Consider the following 23,466-nt stretch of genomic DNA (forward strand, 5'->3'; position numbering starts at 1 on the left):
GGTCAAATCCAGCGTTACGTATCAAAGCCAAGCCTCGGGGAGGGGGGAAAAGAAATTTGAAAAAAACGTGCAAAACATTGAACATCCCGCTCTTTTTTTAAGCTGTTTTCTCAGAGTTTTCTTGATTTTTTTGAAAACGAGAGGGAGGGGGTCAGGCTAGCGTTACATAATTCAAAGTAGGGGTGTGTAGGGCTGCGTTTTGGGTGCGTTAGAAAGGGTAGGGGGGGTCAAAAAATCGGGAAAAAGTGCGTTACGTACATTGGAAAAAAACACATTGGATGTAGAGTCCAGACTCTTGAAAACATTGAAAAGAAAAAATACTCTTGATTCAATCAGATTTTTGCTTACATCAAAAGAAAATCCGCTCAAATTAAGAAGCTTGGTTCTTGATTTAAGCTTTAATCTGATTGAATCAAGAGTATTTTTTCTTGTCGATGTTTTTAAGAGTCTGGACTCTCGATCCAATGTGTTTTTTTTTCCAGTGTAATACTTCGTGTAATACGCCGAACGGCCCATAAGATTCCGTGTAAAAATGCAGATTTTTCGGGAATATCTGGCAAGAATACGCGCGGGGTTTTTGATAAATTGGAATCCCATTACGGATCCGTCCCCGTCGCAGTCCCCTGTCATAGCGTTTTCTACTTCATTTTTGTGATTGTCGGGTGTTCATCACGCTCTATCTCATCTGAGCATCCGTTTGTCAAGTTTCCAGAGCTTTTCACGTCGAAGGTACGATGAACAAGAAACTCTTTTATTAGTGTGATTATTTCAGTTTCTGATTGGATAGAGCCTACACTGTTAAAAATGGGCATATTGCATGTGTGAGGAATTTGCGCTTTGACTGTAAAAGTTCGCAAGAAACACGATGGTGCCACTGGTTTTCTCTGAAATCAACTCTCAAGCTCAAAAAAAGCTCTCAAGTTGAGGCCAAAATGGAGGGGATATCCCACGCTATCCTGAGAGTCCACCTCCACTTCAAGACAAGCTCTCCATGCAGAGATAGGGAGCAAATACATTGACAGGGCTGCCACTTTATTTGGGGACTATAAAACTGAAAACACGGCATCACTGCTAATGTATTTAGAGTTTGTCTTGATGTATAGGTGGACTCTCAGGGTAGGGTGGGATATCCCCTCCATTTTGGCCTCAATTTGAGAGCTTTTTTTGAGCTTGGGAGTTGATTTCAGAGAAAACCAGTGGCACCACTCGCACACGCAACATCTCCATTCTGGTTGTCATAAAAAGAGATCCGATGGTAAATTATTAACAGCGGACTGGCCCGATCGGAAAAATGACGAGGCGGGCAATTTTTTGACGGGAAGTGAAACGTGGATGCGCGCTTTTCGGAAAGCAATTGATTTAATGTGATGAGACCCCCAAAAATTCCGAGAACGGAGTCTGGCGCAAAATTTTCAACTACACTGATGCAAAGTTTCCGCAGTAAATAACAAATATAACGCTTTGGACGACGCACTGGTTGCAAACTCGCCGTATCACCAAATTTTATCGCACTCTTAGCAACATTTTAAGTAGTTTTGATGTAGAGGTGGACTCTCAGGATAGCGTGGGATATCCCCTCCATTTTGGCCTCAACTTGAGAGCTTTTTTTGAGCTTGGGAGTTGATTTCAGAGAAAACCAGTGGGACCATCGTGTTTCTCGCGAACTTTTACGTAAGAATCAACAGTCAAATCGCAAATTCCTCACACATGCAACATCTCCATTCCCAAGATTTTACGCCGAACCGGGATTTGCAGTTGTTACAGGGAAGCTCGACGAGCGGTGGCTGAAAAACAAGGGGAATTATACAGCTGCACGCGCTGCCTGGAAAATTTTTTCACGATTCGCGGAACGGCGGTTTGAGTTATGTTACCGGCGCGAAATTTTCACCCGTGCCAGTGCGAACGCAGAAATGGGTTCCTGCTCGGCGCTTTGCCCGTAAACGAGACTGAGCAAATGTTTGTGAACTCTCCGTCTGCTTTCAGCCGTTTCAGCGGTTCCCACATATTAGTCATGCGTGTGCGGGGACCCGGGCCCGATAACAATGTTTCACCTCAGTTATAGATTCCAATCGAAATTCAATTAAAATTCAATTCCACTCGCCGGATATCGGCACTCGCTTGTTCGGTACTTTTGACCTCGCATCCAAAAGTGTGAAAATCATGTTCGTCGAAATACGATTTTGAATCAAAATCAAGTCCATCCGGCTAATTAATTAAATTTGTTTTTAGTTAATTTAAATTATCCAATATCCGTGCACGCATGCTCGTTTCTCCTTCTCTTGTGTCTAAAAGTGCGACCCTTAACGTTGTCTGAGAGCGGTCGTGCGATTGTAGTCGAAATTGAGTCCATCCGGATGTAATTAAATTTAAATCAATTAATTTAGTTTGGTGCTTTCGTGCTTTTTTCTTTATTTCTCGAGTTCCGAAGTTTAAAAGTCATTTTTCATCACCGATTAGTCGAAATTTGGAGCGGCTGGATGGCTCGAAACATCGCGCTTATAAAGTCAACCGAGGAAGTTTTTGATTCCGTGATAACCTCGCGGGATAAATTATCTGGCATTCAAGGGGCAGCTTTTTTTATTTTTCGGTGTTTCACTGTATACTCCCCGTGGAGGAGAAAGTTCGTCACTTAGTCCGTGCGTAAGATTTAGTTTTCTCAACACCCACCGTTCATTGTTATCAACGTCCGAGACAAATTTGCTTCATGTCTGCGCGATTAATAGCCGCAGTTATGCCTCTTTCGATTTTATACGACCCCTTCTCAGGTAAAAGTAATTTTTTTGCTTGGATCCTAATGCAAGCACCCAGTGGCGTGGCGTGAATTGCGAAATATCGATTGTTATGCCATCTAAACTTATAGTAAAAAATCGATTATTAAGGTGTTCGCTGCGAACACCCTGTTTATCGATCCTTTTCCATAGGTTTAAATGTCATAACAATCGATAAATCGCAATTCACGCCACGCCACTGCTTGGATGCTAATGTAAGCACTCTTCGAGTCACCAAAATTGAATTAGCTCCGAGGAAAAAAAGGAAAACACTTCACGAGCGGGCAAATATATTTTTGTCCCAACCTTATCTTTTGCTCCCTTAATCTGAAGATTTATCACTTGGGCACCCTGCACTGAAAAAAGGGTGAAATTACCAAGAATTCAGGGTTCTATTTGATCCCAGTTTTTTCTTGGTAAAATTACCATTTTTGGAATTGGTAATTTTACCGAGAAATCTTGGTAAAATTATTGAACTTTCTCGGTAATTTTACTGGACCTCGGTAAAAACGCCAATATTTTTTTATCGACTGTGGTAAAATTACCGAGATAAAATGGCAAAGTTACCGGAAATTGATTACCAATAAAAGTGGTATTCTTACCTGAAAAAAAAACAGTAAAAATACCGGTTTTTAGGTAAGCTTACCGGTCTGTCTTCGTAAAATTACCAATAATCGGTAAAAAAGTGAGATGTTAAAGGTACCAACGGACCTTGGTAAAAACGCCGAGAATTTTTTTTCAGTGTGTGTGTGTGGTTTTTCCTAGTATTTTTTTCACAGTGCACCTTCAATTTTTTTAAAAATTCTATCACACATTTTGAAAAAAAAACCCGGGATTTTTCTTCTTCAAATCTCTAAGAGGTTTATCCCCGCAACATTGGCGCGATTCAAAAATTATGAGGAGGGGGGGGGTGTTGGGTATTATTTGCTACCCTTTCCTTCACCGACGCAACGTCACTCATGGATTTAACCTTTCCTCCAAATCTGTTCATGAATGTTAAAATGATGAAAGGAGGACAAGGTCGTGAATTGTGCCAACATGAAATCGATTTTCTAACTCCAAGTAGAGGCCGTGATCATCTTTATGCCATTGAAAATTCGACATAGACCACAAAGGTTGAGGCAAAGACATAAAGACGGAGTGCTCGTATCTAAAAGCACGGGGAAAAAGTGAAGCCTGGTTTGGCGCTGGGTGCTTGTGTGAGTGTGTAAATGAGCGCGGGAATCCATGGCGGCAAACGGAAATTTGATTTGAACTTGTCCTCTTGATTTTTCCACATTTCTTCTTCGAAACGTATTTTAAATGCCTAAAACGAATATATTAAGAAAGTTGGGACTGCGTCCTACTATAATACATTTACTTTTTGCTCGGTAACAGGCAGTAATATCAGATAAAGTTAGTTTTTCTTCTGCTCATGGTGGTTCTGCCGGTTCAAACAGGCCGTTACAGTCGTAGATGACAGTTACTCCCAAATGAAATTAATCGGTCGATGACGGACCAAAACTAACCTAAAGTTATACAAATATGAGTGTGTAAGTGAATTTGGGCAAAAATCAACCTAAAATACTTTGTTTCCGCAATTTTATTTAGTTCTCGCCCTACATTTGAATTTCAAACTTGTCCCGATTTCGCCGCCAATCCTATAGCCAATAGTAGAGGTGATTGAAAAGAAGCTTCATTTTTTGCTTTTAGCGCTCCGTCTTTATGTCTTTGGGTTGAGGTTACCCGAGAACCGTGATCGGAATGTAACCTCACGTGATATATTCTGAGGTATACTGAAAAAATTTGAAGAATCCATTGAACCCATACTGTTAAGAATTTTGCATGAATTTTTAGGGTACCTGAACTGCTTTACCTGCTTGTTCTTGAAGCGGATAGGAAAATGAAATGTTACAAATTGAAAACGTGTTATTTACTTTTCTACATAATTTCCTCTTTATTTACAGCTTCAGTTTCGATCATACAAGTACATTGAAAATGTTAAGGGCACGCAGTACAAAAAAATTTACTTTAAGCTTTGTTTGAAAAAACACATTTTCCCTGAACAAAGTTCTCTCCTTGCTCATCAAGGGGAATTGTCTTCAGACCTTCATGACAAAACCGTAAAAATGTAATTGAATTCTAGATGAGAATATATTGTAAGTATCCGAAACGGGCGAGAATGATTGTCTAAGAAAATTGCCAGAAGAATGTTGCCTACTCGCAAAGTTCAGTTTATAATGGCAAGATTTTGATTTTAACGTCAACCAATTTTGATTCTCGCATCCCTTCCTCCCATCCGGATCAAAGTTCGTAAATTATTTATTTATTCATCTAAAAAGAAAGATCTTTTTATTTCGAATCGTTCTGAAAAGAGACGATAAATGCAGAAAACCATATATTTCGGCTTTCCATATCACAAACTTCTCGCTTTCATAACATTGCAATAAAAAGAAAAAAATAACGAAGAAGGGGGAAAAAAATATCGCCCTGTTTTTAATTTACAAATATGTAACATTTCGCTTGATAGTGCCTTAAAAATAATATAGAATTTTACGCAAAGCATTACCTTTTTGATTGGATGAGCTGAATGAAATTTTGGTTAATTTAGTTTTCTTGAAACAAATTAAGTAAAATAAAACCGGAGATGTTGAAACTCCACAAACGGGGTGCGGGAATTTTTTTTAGGCTTTACAAACAGTAATTGTTTGACGCACGCGGAGGCCACGCAAAGCGACGTTGTGTCTGTCATCCTGCCTCAAATCAATTTTTAGTTTTATCATTTTGTGATGAGACAGATACTTACCATGATAATCTTAAGAAATTGTGAGATTGCTTTGCGACGCATTTCGTGAGGGTGAATTATAATTTTGAAAAAATGATAATTTATGAATTTAATGTGTTAAACGACTGTGTGTTTCAAATAACTAATTCAGGTTGTATTCGTATGTTTTCACAGTGATGATAGCAGGATGTAGCGCAGCGGCAGTGTTAGGATTGAGCATTCTCGGGTTCGGATGGTACAGGTAAATATTATCATAAATATTCATGAATATTCGTCTGCTACACACAGATATTACTCTCAGATATACATTGACCCAGTTATTGGGATCTGATCTGGTTGAAATATCCCAACAATCTCTCTACCACACCATCTGGAGCAAAGAGAATATAAGAGTCCGCATTGAATAGGGGAAGTGCGTGACCAGACCAACAGATCTTCGCGCGCTTTTATCAGCCAATCAGACACCCGACAACATGGAAAATATCATCGGAGATTGTTATCAATATTTTTTTTCGAAGTCAGCCAATTGTTCGGCAAAAACATGTTCACGACTAACTTCTCGAAGATTTGGCGTTTCTATTGATGTCTAATACGTTCCACTCACTCCAAAAAACACCAAAGATCTTGATTTTTGAAATTTCAATTTTCTTTCACTCGGGTGGATCGATGTCTTTGACTATCCTGTAAGCTCTTTGGTTAAACATATCGACTCAAATGGAGGGAAATTGAAATTTCAAGAATCAAGATCCTTGCGGTGTTCTTTGGAGTAAGTGGATCCGTGCCGTAACGATATTAGGCAGTATTTCAAAGAATGAAATTATAACAGTGAATATGCAAAACGTGGTACGTGTCCCTCTAGTTACGCAATCGAATTACTTCCGCGTATCTGTAGTTCAATACAGCTACAATTTCCCAGAAAGGACGAGAAAAACTTAACGCTGTATAAAAAAAAAAATAAAAAAAAAAGCCGGTGAAATAACATTTTGTTTTCTCGAGACGGAAATACTCTATTTTGCAAGTTTGGAACTGAATGAAACGAGAATGTAATCATAGCTGAAACGTGCACCGAGTCGAAGAGAAGTTTCTTTTTTGTTCCGGTTCAAGATTCGAGAAAGTTCTATAATACTTTGCCTTTCTGAGGAAAAAGGTCGTATGAACTTTCTACTGTTACCAAATTTCCTTTGATAAAATATTCATAAGTAAGGAAAATTATGCGCATTCTCCTAAACATTTTAAAATACTTTCCATTGATTTGGGAAAATTTTTTTTTGAGATACCGGAAGAAAAATATTCAAAGCTTCTTAAAACATGTGTCCTTTATTAAAGGAATTTTGCAACGTCTCAACGTCTTCAAATAGCTTTTACCATAGCATAGCAGTACTGCCGTGCTATGGAAGAACGCCGTATGAGCCTTCAGACGTTGCCAAATTTACTTTAATGAAACACGAATTTCCTGGTAAACATGTGGATATTTTTCTTCCAATTTTTTATACAATTTTGTTCGTAATTTCACCCAAAATTCCTGAAAATTTCAGGGAAAAATTTTCATAAATTTCCTTGAAAAAAAAACTCATTTTATTGATGGAAATTTGGCAACTCTTGAATGTTCATACGGCGTTTTTCCTTAGCACGGCAGAGTACAGCTATGAGATAAGAACGCTGAATGAGCATTCGAGTGTTACCAAATTTCACCAAATGCTTAAAATTATTTATTTTTTTTAGAAAAACTATGAATATTTGTGACTGTGCCCGTCCTATATAGAAAAAGGAACCTTAGTTCATAAAAACTTTAAATTCAAATATCGATAGCAGAGCGAAGAGCTGTATCCATCGAACGCTCCGTCTTTTTGGAACCTCGAAGTAGTGTCCGCCGCGCCGCGCAACGGGTGAAGCGCTGAGTGCAGTGTGTGGAGTTTCAAAACGCCTCACTTCAGAGCGTATGCAACATGGGCATCCGAGGAGCTCGAATAGTTGCATCCAGGCGCCTGAATGGAATATGTTCTGTTTGTCGCGTCGCACACGATACTATCTGAAACAGATTGTGAGGGCGGGCTCTTCGCTTGTTTCTCGCACGCCTTAACTTAATTCCAGCGTTGTTATTCGTGCCGATGACGTAAACTATTCCTGATTGTCATTACGACATTGAGAATTTTCCGAAAATGCACTGATTGTTCTAATGTATGTATGATGTCGTTCCTCAAAATCGCGAAACATTTAGGTATCTGAGCATAATTTGTAGAGATTGATTCCCTGAATTATTTCGACAAAGCGTCCCTAGTTTGGTTATTTTCTCATTTTTCTTTTGGGACAAATGCCAAGCCTCCAAGCCCCTCATTTCTACATTCCTCCACATGCTCTGAGAAATTTTTCGCCGTATATTTTATCAGATGAAATTTAACAACGACTGAATTTTCACACGGCATTCTTCCGGAGCAAGACAGAATAAGTGATCTCTCCTATTTCTTTGTCGAAGCTGTTCCAATACCGAAACCATCCCCCGGATGTCGAAAACGTCGGATCGTGTCAAGTCTGATAACGTTGTCGCGAATTCGTGTCACGCACATAGTTGCCAGATAGTGCTGAAATTTCAGCACTTTCCCCAATTTAAATCCATGTGAAATATCTGCATTTAATTGCACAATCTAGCAACTTTGCACGCTTACTATTGACAGGAGCTTGACAGTTTGCTTTCACGTGTAATTACTGTCAACTCCAAAGATTCCTCCCACCTATCGCTGTCTTGTTTCCCTCGTCGAAAAGCGTATGTGCTTTTCTCATTGATTTCATATTGTCCTATCCGGCAATACACTTCCAGCTCGCCAAATATGTAGATTTTCAGGTCACAGCAAGGCACGAGTGAGTGTACTGTAGCTATGGGGCCACCAGATGGACCGCATTTTGCAATAAGGAATCACTATATATTTCTAGCTCATCCACGAAAACTCCTATCTACATGGGGAAACTAATGTCACATATGTTGTTTCTAAAATTAGTCATAAATAGTGGTTTCTTATTGAAAAATGTAATCCAGATAAAGTTCGACGTAAATCACCCCGTTAAGTGTTTTCTATTCAAAATTTTATGCAAAAAATTAGGCACAACGGAAATGGTCGAGAATTAACTCCTAAAGAGGTACAAGTATTTTTAAGTAACATTGAGTATTTGGCAAAAATGCAAATGACTGTTGTTTCATCAGTATTAATAGGACTACATTTTGCAATGAGGAACCACTATATTCAGCTTATTATAGAGACAGCGCATGGACCATAAGTTTTTACAAAGTAGATACTTTTATGAGTAAATCAGAAGTAGTAGTTTCTTATTGCAAAGTTTAGTTCGAAAGTTTATTTTTTAATTTCTCCCTTAAGAGTTTGTCTCCAAACTTCTCAAGGCGAGAATCGCCTTTCAAATAAAATTTTGTGAGTGAACACGCAACGTGGTGCTTCACTTCATAAATTGTCCAGTAGCCCCTTCTGCTCTAAAGTGAGGGCCACATAAATTGGTCACAACAGGTTACAACAACGGGCTGATTGTTGAAATTGATAGACAAAGCTAGAGACAAAGAAGACATAGGGAGTGTGGAATTGTGGAGCGTTCCTATTGGTTGAAATGGTTGATTCCTATAGACTAGGGAGAAAGTTATGGACTAACTTAGGGCCTCTCATGGATTGCCTCTAGTTAGTCTATTGTCTAACATCTTTGTCCATTGTATCCACCCGCTTACACCAATAAGATCCCTCCATATCCCTTTTGTCATCTTTGTCTATAACTATGTCCATCAGTTTCAACAATCAGCCCGCTGGTTTCCTAATACGAAAATTATCATGAAAAGGGAGCGGAGGCGAACAATCTTTTTCAGTTTTTAAAGATTCCAACGTTCAAATTTTTATCTCAGAAAATTTCAATTAACGTATTAAAACTTTGGGATATTTTCTACCCTGGTAAAAATGGCAGTAGAATCTGTGTTCCAAATTACCATAGACCTACAGCCGGCTGTAAGATTTCCAATAGCTTCTATAGCCGGCTATACAATTTCTTATAGCCTTTTATAGCCGATGGCGATTAAGCAACAGCCAGGCGATAAAGTTTATGCTAAACGTTACTAATTACGGATGCTAGGACTTAGTGAGTTTTTGGAATACTGCTCTCTTTTTGGGCCGTAGTATCTTGATTTATTTTGCGAGGAAAGCTCCGTACTTTTGATGGATGCATGCCATTCCTAATATATTAGAGCGCCTTCAGTTTCGTATGATACTGTGCAATACCTCTGGTGTGAAATAGTTGCTTCAAGCACCGTGGCAGGCGGGCAGCCAGCGCGAAACACGCATTGGCGCCTACAAACCTAACAGGGATACTTCACGCGTTGCGCAATGGGTGAAGTATCCCTGTTAGGTTTGTAGGCGCTAGTGCGTCGCCGCTCCACGTTGTGTGAGGCTCTAATATTTAATCTGGCGGAGTCAGCGTTATTCAACTCATGATTTTGAAATGTTTGCACATCCTGTATGGATTATTCTCATTTTAATTGATGAACAAAAATACGTATTAAAGGAAAATATAATGTGTGTTTTGTAAATATTAAGGTGGCTCCGTATCAAACTTAATGATTTCCAAAGCACACGAATTTCTACACAATTTCTTATAGCTTTTATAATCGATGGCGAAAAAGCAACAGCCAGGCGATAAAGTGTAAAGCCCGGCGACGGGAACTATAGCCCGGCTGCATAATTTTTTATCGCTTCGTATAGTCCGGCCGTATGATTTTCTCCGCATTCTACAGCCAACTATATGATTTTCTGTAGCCTTCTTTAGCCGGCTATAAGAACTCCTATGGTATTTTGAAACGCAGCTCTTATCGCCAATTTTTACCAGGGTAAGCTCCCCCATTCAGTTTTGGAATGTCACACCCGCGTCAAATAACCAAAATTCATCACATCACTTGTAAATATACATCCCCACTCATTTTTTAAGTCCTTCTCCTGCATAAATTATACGAATGACGAATAATTATACAAAATTATCGGTCCTTTCAATAGCTCTGTTCTCATATGCCATCGCAGCCCCAGCTTTGGACCCCTTTCATGCCCGGGGCAACGGGATCGGACGGGGGGGGGGGGGGGGGGGCTGGATTTGGGGCTTAATCAGCAGCACCAACTGTTTCTCACGAGCTGTTATGCTTACGGAGGGAAGAATAATTAATTCGCGAATCCCTGCAGTGTTGCCGAATTCCGGGAAGAGGCTGAATAATTAAATTCCTCTCACAGAGAAATGTATTATTGGAGAGGAACCGATGGCAACGTTGTATCCCGGCGTTGTGCAAGAGCTCCATTGTTTCCATTATAGCTTTGTCATCAGCTGCAGTTGAGCGCATTGAAGTTGTAGTGATTCGCCAAAGTTTCCCCATCTCCTCTCTAAATATGGCCGTGAAAGGAGTGTAATCACAATTCTGGGGATAGTTTGTCGCAAGAAGCCACATTTTCAGTGACCTTTCACTTGGGGTTCTAGGAATTTAAAATGTTGGAATCAAAAAGTGGTATCAACGCCGCCGTGGCGTAGGAGATTTTCTCATAATCAGTAGGAGTTACTATTTTTGCTCGTCCATGAAGGCAGCAGCACCCACCTACATGGTGCAACTTATTACGTGTATATATATTATGCAGTCTTAAACAAGAGCTTCATTTCAAGGGTTTACATGCAAAATATTGTCCATTTCGCCTACTACACTAAAAAAAAAAAATCTCGGTGTATTTACTAAGAAAAGGGTGAAATTACCAAGAATTCAGGGTTCTATTTGATCCCAGTTTTTTCTTGGTAAAATTAACATTTATGGAATTGGTAATTTTGCTGAGAAATCTCGGTAAAATTATTGAACTTTCTCGGTAATTTTACTGGACCTTGGTAAAAACGCCAATATTTTTTATCGACTGTGGTAGAATTTGGAAGGAATTTAGTCCTTAAAAATTCATAAATTATTAATTGAGCCATTGGTTTCAGAGCTCAGGGAAGAACTCCGCGGAAATTTTGGAATGTAAAACGTCCAAAAATTTTAAAGCACAAACTGATGCAAACTGGTGATTGCTCAGGCAATTTTAAAGCAAACTGGAGTCGTGATGGTTTTAAATTTTCAATTAAAAAACGTAGTTTCACGAGGAAGTTTGAAATTCTGATCTGCCATGTTTACAGTATGCGATAGCCGGATTACAATGATTTCCGTCTTTTTTTTTGTACAAAAATGAATTGAGGGGCTTGGAGGACAAGGCGCACAAGTTCAGTTTTTGCTATTTTGAAAAATATGTGTTTGAAGTTCCGAAATTACGTGGATCCTTATGGCGGAAAGAAAGTTCAGGCTGACCTTTCGATGCTTAAAAGTTGGAATTTGGGAGCGAATTTTTGACAAAAAAATTGAATTTTTTTTTTTTTTTTTTTTTTTGATGCATTAAAAATAGTTTTCCTTGAAATCATTAATATCTCGATTTTTTCAAAAACTGCACTTATGTGCCTTGTCCTCCATGCCAATTCAGGATTAAATAGTCAATTTTTGAAGACAGGGACTCATTTTTTATGGCAGAAAGACGGGATTGTGGGTGTTTTTCCGGGAGAAAATAGGCCCACGCAGGTGCAAAGAATAATTTGATATCATGCGTAGTTACGCTATGAGCCCTTTTCCTGGAAATCTCTTGAATTAACTAACTAATTCCTTGCTGAATTTAGCAAAAAATGCAGTGAGGTAACTCCGTTCATCTTTTCAAATTTATATCTTTGTGTAGGGAGTTTGTTTAATCAAAATGGCTCGCTAAGAATGTTTTTGGCGGCATGTGCCGTTGCGCTGCACCAGCTTTTCTTTTTGACTGATTAATCTTAATTTTAATAATGGAATAGTCTCTCGAGAACAAAGCCTCTGCTGCAGGGCTCATTTTATTTCATTTCATTCTGTTCCTTAAAAACAGCCCTGAAATTCGCTCTATTTTTAGTGGTAGCTTTCATGACCTTTACTTTGAGAACTTTGTTTGTGACCTTGAGAGCGGATTTTAGTGAGCACCGCCGTAGTTCTCATAAAATTTCACGTCTGATTAGGTGCCCTCTCTCATTCTATTTCGTTAAATCCCCCCAGAGCACCTCCCTCGTCGATTTTTCCCCGCATAATCCGTGCAAACGTAGAGAAATGTAATCCCTCTAGCGGTTGGTGAGGTTCAGCTCTTGAGCATGGAGGCAAATCAGAATTACTGGGATTGGCAAAAGAAACGTTTGATAACTCGGCTGAAAATGAAAACTCGAAAAAAGGCGATCGAGGTGCATCACTGCACATAAAATTTCACATCTCCGTAATACTTCTATACTGCCGTGCCAAGGGAAAACGCCGCATGAACCTTCAGGCGTTGCAAAATCTCCTTTAATAAAACGCGAATATCCTGGTAATTTTATGAAAATTTTCCTCCCAATTTTTCAGGTAATTTTGTTCGCAATTTCACCTGAAGATTCTGAAAATGTAAAGGAAAAATATTCGTAACTTTCCTCGGAAATAAACATTTTATCGAAGGGAATTTGGCAACTCTCAAACGTTCATACGGCGTTCTTCCTTAGCACGGCAGTATAACCTCGCTAACGGTAACTTCAGGATAGCATGTCGCAGATCTCCACATTTTAAGGGATCAGGATTTTATAACATAGTGAGATAATCTATGCAACCGTAGAAAGTGTAATCTCTCTAGCGTTTGATGACGCACAGTGGATCGAGGCAATTACAGAGATCAAACATGAAATTTTTCCAAGTATTCTCCGACCTCTCCCATTGACTCGATCCACTTCGTGACGTTCAGCTTCTGGGCACGGAAGCCAATCAGAATTCCGGGGATGGGCCATGAAGAAACGCTCGATGGCTCGCTCTCCTATAACTATTTCAATTACCGCACTGGAAAAAAACACATTGGATCTTGAGTCCAGACTTTTAAAAACATCGACAAGAAAAAATACTCTTGATTCAATCAGATTTAAGCTTAAATCAAGAACCAAGCCTCTTAATCTGAGCGGATTTCCTTTTGATTTAAGCTTAAATCTGATTGAATTAAGAGTCTTTTTTCTGGTCAATGTTTCCAAGAGTCTGGACTCTAGATCCAATGTGTTTTTTTTTCCAGTGCGAGTTAAAATGTTCCGGTGTAGATTGCTATCCCAATCATCGAGGTGGACAACTTTTTGGGAGGTCACACTTCAGAGAGTAGCAGGGAGAGGAGCAACCCCCCTCCCCCTAAAATATCAAATTTTCAAATGGGGACCCTCCTTTTTGACATATCAAGTTATAGCGAATGTTTTTTTTTTGTTTTTTTGATGTGTTGATGACTCCACACGAGTAGTGTAAAAATGACCACGCAGAATATGTGAGAGAGTAGCAAAAACTGATAGATAAAAAATAAATAAATATATTGGGACTTACTTTACTATTGAAAGCGTGTCGGGAGATTCTTTTGGTGGGGGCTGAACTTTTAGTATGAAGGCTCACTAGCGTCTGGTAAATTCTTGAAGATACAGCACACGCCCTCTGTCGAGAGAAGCGCAAAACCCTCAGAGCTTTTACTGGCCAATCTGAAATTGCTCTCGAGGGAGCTGATAATTTAATACTCCCCGGCTCCAGTGTGTAGATTGATTAGACACCGCCTCTTCAAACCTCGGTGACAATGAAAAGATTTAGAAAATATTCTCGCGAATCTATCCGGATTACACGCGTCCCACTCATATCGTAAGGCTATGATGCGCATTTTCCTTCACACAGGGTCGAACGGAGGCTCATGGACACCTCTCAGTGTTTCGCAAAATGAAACTAAGTAAGAAGTTTGCCTGTTGGGAAATGTCTTCTTTATTTCTCACGAAGAAAATGTTTCGTTTCAAAATTTTAATTTCTATAAACTTGCAGAAGCTTTGCGTATCTATCTCTCGCCGAGAGAGTCAAAGTTACTGCAAAACTCATTATTTGATCATTTTTTTTAAAATTATAATTCTGATTAACCAAATAAACAAAATCATCTAGAAGAGGGCACTGTTCCATTGACGCTCAGGAGGAATGTTGTCTTTTACTGCTTTCTTGTCTGAAACTGCGTCATGTTTTGCGCACTGACAGATCACAAGTCTTGTATTGGTACAATTAAGCTAAATCTTGCTGTTTTAGAATTTGACACTTACATTATACTACTCTCTTCGCTATCAGGGCAAATCGGATAGCCGGATCCCCGTGTATCGAAAACAATATCGATTATGTATGGGAAAAGCGACCCAACGTGACACATTCTCAGATTCGAGACCTGGAAAATGCACCTAAAAAAAATGATGGTGAGTTAACATTCCGGATGTGAAATTAGTGTGCGAGAACTCACAAACCGCTGAATTAACAGCCACACAGCAGTTAGTTTTACATTTTGGCGTTACAGTTTGGCATCTTGGCATTGCAAAGTAACTGCTTCAGCGTTTTGTGAGTTCTCGCACACTTTTTTACATCCACAATGATAAATCAGCAGCACTTATTTTTTGGTGTGCTTAAAAGTGGCGCCAGCTCTTCCATTTACATCGTGACTCCATGTACTCTATGGTCCCTATTCCATCGCAGGGTGAGAAACATTGAGCTTCAAGCTGCGATTAGAGTCCCTTTATACCCAGAGTTAAGACAACTCGATTATCAGCTGACTGGTAGCCGGCCTTGGCTGGCTATGGAGGCCGAAACGAGTGCACCCAAACGAACGATATTGAGGGATAAGGATCAGGAATTCTGCGATGTCTGTCACACAAAAACAACATCAACAAATTGATCAATTAAAAAAAAAATGAGATTGGTTTGTGAATAATTTCTTAATCTGTTTTCATTTTGGACCGATGGAAATGACAATTTACTCTTGATAAACCACGATTAGGTAATATTTTCATTATTCTTGTTCACATTCGAGGGACCGCCATCTTGGTGCACTCGTTTCGGCCTCCATGAGCGAGAACTAATCAGAATTGGATTTTTTTTTAGGCCACTTTCAGCCCAACCAGAGCCCTACCAAAAGTGAGTTGTCTTAACTCTGGGTATAAAGGGACTCTAGCTGCGATCACTCGGAAAACATCCACGATCCCAGTGAACCGCGGAACCACCCTATATCGGGGATGTCCGGAGGGATTGAAGCTCAAGCGGGTTGTCAAGTCCAGGGTCACGATCCTGAAATCCCCGGAACACGGACATGGCGTCACGCGTACAAGACGCCCGGGGCCCGGGGGTGCGCACATACCTCATCTAAGGTTACGGATCGAAGCGCGAACGTGTCCGCCGGAGTCGGTAATAACCCACGAATAATTCGGACTTTAATGAAAAGCTCAACGGATGAGGGTCGAAGCTGCGAAGGGGCGAGATCTTCCGCGCTGAGGAGGAACGCCCTATGAACTTTCGAGCGTTGCCTTTTCCTCGATAAAATGTTTGTTTTTGAGGAAAGGTTTTGAAAGAAAAAATATGGACATTCTCGTCGGAAATATATATTTTTGAGGAAAGTTATAAACATGGTCCCTTAAAATTTTCAGACACTGTGAATTAAATTGTGGATAAACTCCTCTGAGAGTAGGAGGAAGGAAAACACAACCTAAAAAGATACAGGAAAAATATTCTTGCTCTGCTCGAGTTCCCTCCTCTTCTTGTTCCTCTTCCTCCTCTTGTTCTTCCTCTTTCTCTCCTTCTCTCCTCTCTTCTCTAGTTCTCTACTTAATATTTATCTTTCTTTTTTCCTTTCTCTCCATATTCTTTCCCCTTCCTTTCCCCCTGCCTTCTTCTCTCCTTCTCATTCTTCTTCCTCTTCTCCTGCGTTCTTATTTTTGCTTATCCTTTTCCTCACCTTATCGTTTGCATTATTTTTCTCCTATTTTTCTCTTATTAGTCTTCCTCTTCTTCTTCTTCTTCTTCATCATCATCTTCCTCTTCCTCCTCCTCTTTGTCGTCTTCTTCTTCTTTCTCTTCCTCCTCTTCTTCCTCTGCTTCTTCGTCTTCCTCCTCTTCGTCTTCACCTTCCTATAGCTCCTCCTCTTCTTCCTTCTCTTTGTCTTCTCCTTCCTCATCATTTCCTCCTCTTCTTCTTCTCCTTCCTCTTCGTTTTTTCTTTCTTCCTCTTCTTCCTTTCTCTTCTCCCCGTCTTCTTCTTCCTCCTTCTCTTTTCTTCCTCTTCCTCCTTCTCTTCTTCTTCCTCCCTCTCTGTTCTTCTTCCTCCCCCCTCTCTTTTCTTCTTCTTCCTCCTTCTCTTTTCTTCTTCTTCTTCCTCCTTCTCTTTTTTTCTTCTTCATCCTCCTCCTCTTTTCTTCTTCCTCTTTTTTATTTTCTTCTTCTTCCTCCTCCTCTTCTACTTCTCCTTCTTTGTCTTCTCCTCCCCTCTATAGATCGAATTGTGCGTGAAATACTCTGCTAAAGTAGTGGAAAAGTGTTCACAATATTTCCACAAAACCCGTGTTTCATCATGCAAAATTCGACAACGTCTGGTCGTTCATACGTCGTTTTAGCTCCGAACGCCAGTGTAGGCGTCCGGGTTCGGCGTTCAGGGCCTGATGAGAGCTGCATGACATAGTTGGCATACCGACCGACATACTCAATTGCGCCCCAAGCCCCGACACTTCTTCCTTACAGCAGCAGATAACCGCAGTCTTCAGTCGTGCTCCAAGACTACAGTCAATCGCGTTCTTCATCCCATCAGAAAATTAAATATCGACCAATTGTAACTTCAAAAAACCCTTCAAAGAACAGGATAATTTTAATTAATTTTATCAACGATCAAATCGAGAAGCCCCTAACTAAATCAAAATGTCTATGCCAGTTCTATGACTGAATAAAATGCTGTACGAATAAACAAGTTTTTGGTTTAATTTTGAAAAAGAATTGTCTCTGCGTGCGGTCGTGAATCACCTAATGACTTTGGTACAGGGTACTTAGATCTATTTAATTGGATTTTTAAATGAAGAACAATCTAACTGCTATCTATCACTGTATCTATACTGATTCTCTTTTCCGGTTATAAATTTTATTGATTTATTGGTGCCTGCAGTCGCATTGACTTCGATGCCATTTCAATAGCGGTTTTAAGTGGAAAAGGATAGTGTATCGGCTTTTCTCTCCTATCGGGTATTCATTTAGCAATTAATTCCCTGGTCCCATTGCGATCTTCAATCACTAAGTGCGTGGCATTTGATGTTGGCACTTTATTAATCCGTCTTCAAATTGCGGCTTAAAGTTGAAAAAACTCTAATTCGCATCAATACCAGTGCCTCTAATTTCTTCCCTCGCCGTTTTAACGAAACTCTGAGCAAAGACTGCTCAGTCAGCTCAAACCGATAGAAGTAAAACACGTTTAATTTTTTATCGGGTATCTACATTTAATTCGAGTCGTGTGTGTTCAAGATTATCTCAATAAATTTTTTCGGGAAAGTTCTATGAGACTCCAATAGGACCGTATGTGAGTCAACTGGTCGTGCGATCAAAATTTATTTGACGTTTTACGATTCTGGAATCAAGTCAGCTGTGTCAAGAACAAGTAGTATTTCATCATAGTCTCTCTTCTGTCTTTCATGACGGTGCACTGGCGCACTGCTCTCCATTTCACGGAATCATCCTCTAACCAGCTTCAGAATATATGAATCAAATCATTCGTGTTCGAGACAAGTGTGATTTAAATTGACGAAAAAAACTCGTTAAGTTTTTCGGTATATTTACTAATTTGCGATCTGTCAGTGTCATAAAACAACAGCCACCACAATTATTCCGTTGAGATTCTGCATTGCCTTACGCGAAATTAGTGCGTCTTTTCTTCCGTTGTAGAATCAAACAGTGTTCCTAGTCGCCTTATTTATTAGTTCATAATTTGGTGAAATCCTGAAATAATATTCTCGATATAAAATCAATCATGTTTAATGGCATGAAGGATTATCTTCAAGACAACCTGAGCACCATGAAACAAGAACTGTACGTACCCATTCCAAGACTTTCAGTTTTTTCTTTTCTTTTCTTTTTTTTTGGATTCGGGGAAAAATTCGCTACAGTGCCCCCATCATGAGGGTCGCCGAACCCCCCCCCCCCCCCCCATGAAAGGGGCCCACCGAATACTGGGACGGCAACGGCCATCAGCTTTTAAAAATACTCAATATATGCAAAGTATTAAAATTTACACAATTATTTTCCTTTAAAATTAGGAATTTTTGGTAGGAAGCAGATACTATTTGCTTTTCTGGGAGATTTTTTAAAAAATTGTAAAGAAGCAACTTTTTTACAACACTGCAATCGCGCTGGTTCCTTTTCGCTGAATGCAATCCACCTATCATCCTCTTTTTTTAAACTGAAGAATTCGCCTTCTGTTGCGTCTGCAGCAATTGTTGTTATGAATATGTTGTGCGTGCTAATTTTTGCTCATTACATACTCGCCTCTCTGAAGGCGTTTCATATGCGCAAGTAGTGCAATCTGTCGGATAATGAACGAAGTAGGCATTAAGAAATTCGTTCAATCTCACTTCTGTTGTTTTCCAACAGGGTGCTCTACTTTCGCACATTAAACGCCTTCAGAGAGTCAAGTATGTAATGAGCTGAAATCATTACGCACAACATATTCGCAACAACAATTGCCGCAGACGCTGTAGAAGGCGGATTGTTCGGTTAAAAAAAAGAGTGCGATGGGTCGTCTGCATGTAACGAGATGGTATATTCGATTTACATGAATCGAGCGAAAATAAAAAACGTGAGCCGACCAACACCGATTCAATGGACAAATAAATAAAAAAACGGATCAAAATGAGTAGAAAACTTGCATTTATTATTGAAATTTCAAATTGCGATATCTCGAAATTAGGATCAGCCAAGATTTTGATTTTTCGGGATATTAAGTCAGCACCTACCACAAACTCACTTCCTGCAAACCGTTTTTGGGTACATTTTTGTTCTTTTTTTTCTTCTCAATTTTATTTTATTTCCTTGTAGACCACTGTATTATGGATAACCCTAAAAGTGTCCAAAAATAAACCTGAAAAGCGCGAACACGAATTAAAATTAATTCGGAAACTATCGCATCCACATCTTTTATCACGGTCCATGGGAAGAGGATCCTCGGTTTACAAAAACTCAAATTTGGACTACATTTTGCAATTCAGAACTACAATTTCTGGCTCAGTTTATTGTTAAATACAACGCACGTACCATTAGTTTCCCTGCGTACACAAGTGTTGTTAACGGTAAACTAGGAATTGTAGATCCTAATTGCAAAATTAAGTTCATTTGAGTCACTGAACCCTCGCCACATACAAAAGCGAGGTGTTCTATGAAAAATGAATAAGTTGTTTTCTTAAGGGAACAGGTCGATTCTTCGATGAGTCTTACTTAGTACGTCCTTTTATGGTAGTCAAGGCTCATGCAAGAGAGGACTTGTTCCCTTTTGAAAACAACCGATTGAAATGTGGTCGATTTTGGTTGTTTTCGCGAGCGGGAAGTTTGAATTCCCTAACCCTAACTGAACAATGAACGCTAATATCCCTCACTCGTGTTGATTTTGAGTATTTTTAGTATCTTCAATGTGTTTTGTATGAAATTTCGGTCAGAAAACACGGCCTACGGTGCTTAAATTCCTACCCTGCCTCGAAGTCCATTAATGAAAGTAATTATTACCTTCCCACGGGAGCCATGTTTTTATTTCGGAGGAAAACCGCACCCGGTGGGAGGGAAAACTCCCTCTTCATTCTTTAAAACACCCCCGCCTTTCCTCCCATGGTTCTCTGGTTAGTGACCCCCTTTTATGTACATACCGCCGCCCCCACGTAAGGTTGTATCTTTATTATGGCATGAGCCCTATTTCCCATATACCCCTATGCTTTCCAAGGCTCACACCAACATGGAGGCACGCCCTTACGTCTTTGGGACGCCGATATTTTCGGCTTTTGACTTCAAGCTCACGGTGTTTTCAAGTGTGCTTGAGGCCGCCTTTAACGAGGTGTATAATTCCTTCAATCGGTCTCAATTGTGATTGACATTCATGAAAGGATAAAGTGTACTTTTCTTCTTTTTGGCACCGCGAATTATATCGAATACTCTCGTGCTAAGGAAGAACACCGTATGAGCATTCGAGAGTTGCCAAATTTCCTCCGATAAAACACGTATTTTTGACGAAATTTATGCATATTTTTCATTGAAGTTTTCAGATATTTTAGATTAAATTCCGTAAAACATTGTGTGAAAGTTTTGGAAACAAGTATGCACAATTTTCTCAGTAAACTCGGTTTTTATTGGAGGAATTTTGGCAACGCCTGAAGGTTCATACGGCGTTTTTCCTTAGCACGGCAGAATAGCCTAGCTTTTAACTTGTTCATCCTTATTCAAAGTACTTTTCGCCATTAACCTTTTCGCCTCTTTTTAGGGAGCTGACCGGAAAGTGACCGTTGTCTCAATACATCAGCTCCTAAATTATCATTTAGTCAAGGAACGGATAGTGATGGGAAAAGTGTTTTCTCTCCGTATCGTGTAAATTTTTTCGAACGAGATCGAAGTTGTAGAACTAAGTGCTATATTTCTAAAATGTATGAATAATGAGCAGATCGCAACACATACTTTTGTGCTTCCTACTTTTGTGCAATATCATATTTTTCGCGTTTGTTTTCTATTTCTTACTTTACGTGAGGTATTCAAAGAAATCTTCGTAAGCAGCATTGCGTTAAAGCAAGGATCGTGACTTTTAAGTCTCTAAAGTTATAGGTACCTATATTACTTCCATCAGTATTTGAAAAACCTCCCCTATAATTTTTGTTCTCTTTTTTTCTGTTTTTGTTTTACATTAAAGTAAAAACCTGGATTGGTCTGACCGAAAAAATTGTCAATTAAAAATGTGCTCGTAGAAAGTTGCTGTTTTCTTAGCTAATCTACAAGAATCAACCATCAAAACACGATTCTATGACTAACGCATCTGACCCATTTTTACTCCAAATTCTTAACAGTTCACACACTGAAAAAAAAAACTCCGACCGTGAGGGCTGCACTTACGAGCTATATCGACATACTGTTCACGTTCTGGGCTCAGAGGCCGAAAGTTCCGAAGTTCGAAGTTACAGCTCCAGAACCCGGAACTTTCGGCCTCTGAGCCCGGAACAGACGGTATGTCTATACAGCCCGTAACTTTTTTTCGGTGTATGATTATATTTTTTGTTTCGACTTGTAATGGTCTATCATGACGCAGGCATTTTAATGCCGCACAGTCGATCGAGTCAATTAGAGAGGTCGGACATGAAATTTTTGACTAAAACTGAGAATTTTGGTGTTTATTTCGTCACGTTTTAAATGTTCAGGGGTGCTTCTGGAAGAAAATTTCACGAGGAAACTAATGGAGCCACTTTTGGAACCTCAAAATGCTGTATAAACGGAGTTTTAGGCGTTTAAAGTTTCCATAGTTTGTCCGACCTCTCCTATTGACTCGATCCACTGTGCGCCACTTCCTCGTCCGGGGTTGGACCGTGTAGGGACCAGGAGTGACGATCTAATACCAATATAAGTGAGGTTAATCGTGTTGTCATGGTGTTCCAGATTGCAGAAACGAGTGAAGGCGGCAGCTGACGTGGATTATCCCGCGTATGGAGTGACGGGACCACACAAGGACTCATCCCCCACGGGCGACAGGCGGCTTGCCCACTCCGCTCAGATGTACCACTATCAGCATCAAAAACAGCAAATCATTGCTATGGAGAAGTAAGTATAAATCCTCGATTTCTCTCCGAACCGATGTTAAAACGCAAGGAAGACTTGTCTAGATTGCAGGGTTTCAAAATTTTCACTCTTCGTACATTTTTTAAGGTGCGATTCGACGGACGTTATATTTTGTGGCAGAACGACATGCGATACATCGCATCGATTAGTTCCATTTTCTCAGCTAAAATTCAGAAAAAATTATTCTATCGCGATGCAGTCGGGCTGATTAGAGAGGAGAATGCAAAGTCCTTCTCCATCTTCTGCGCGATATGCAGATACAGAGAATACAACTATTACCACTCCTGAGTAGCCGCTTTTGCCTATCTTCTCAATTGAGGGCAAATCTAGTGGCTTCCGCGGTCAGTCAAACAGGTAGGTAGCTTACGCTCAACCGCTTCCATCTCCTATCATTATACATTTGCAAGTTCATCGATGGTGAAACGAGAATGCACACCCTCAATTTGCGACGTTGCAAATTTCCTGCAACTATCATTTTCACGCTAACAAATTAGCCGGTTTTTAATTCGTGGCAATTTGTATAACCTTTTTTTCGACTGTATCTAAAATTATTCACCAATAATATTTGTTTCGCTTTTAAGGTGATACGATGGAAGCCATATTTTGTGTCAAAACGACTTGCGATATATCGCATCTATCGGTTCCATTTTTTTAGCCACTCGTCATTTTTTTTCGAATTTTGAGATCGCAATTCTGTTGTTAGGAAACTGAAGAATTCACTTAACCAATTTTGACAAACAAAGTCGACGTAATATAGGCGTGCTTTTTTTAGGAAGGAATTATCGCATTCGAGTGCAGTTTCGATATTAGTATCGAATGGTATATTTTTCATCTAAAAAAACCACGCCTTTATTAAATAGTTGAATTTGTTTGTCAAAATTGGTTAAGTGAATTCTTTAGTCTCCTGATAACATAATTGCGATCTCAAAATTCGAAAAAAAAATGACGAGTGGCTAAAAAAATGGAACCGATCGATGCGATATATCGCAAGTCGTTTTGACACAAAATATGACTTCCATCGTATCACCTTAAAAGCAAAACAAATATTATTGGTAAATAATTTTAGATACAGTCGAAAAAAAGTCCTGCAAATTGCCATGAATAACGGCTGATTTGTTAGCATGAAAATGAAAGTTGCAGGAAATTTGCAACGTCGCAAATTGAGGGTGTGTATTCTCGTTTCACCATCGATGAACTTGCAAATGTATAATGATAGG

At 39.6% G+C, this 23,466-nt stretch overlaps 1 protein-coding gene across 1 annotated transcript in view; it reads left to right on the plus strand.

The window, feature by feature from the left end:
• LOC109030227 (uncharacterized) overlaps positions 1-23,466 on the plus strand; it is a 110,006-nt gene that overhangs the window by 79,131 nt on the left and 7,409 nt on the right. Inside the window, exons 5-6 of the mRNA XM_019041078.2 lie at positions 5,707-5,773; positions 22,070-22,231. Coding sequence (XP_018896623.2) covers positions 5,707-5,773; positions 22,070-22,231 — 229 coding nt within the window. The remainder of the gene's footprint in view (positions 1-5,706; positions 5,774-22,069; positions 22,232-23,466) is intronic.

This window comes from Bemisia tabaci, chromosome 8 (assembly GCF_918797505.1).
Source record: "Bemisia tabaci chromosome 8, PGI_BMITA_v3".
Lineage (NCBI taxonomy): Eukaryota > Metazoa > Arthropoda > Insecta > Hemiptera > Aleyrodidae > Bemisia > Bemisia tabaci.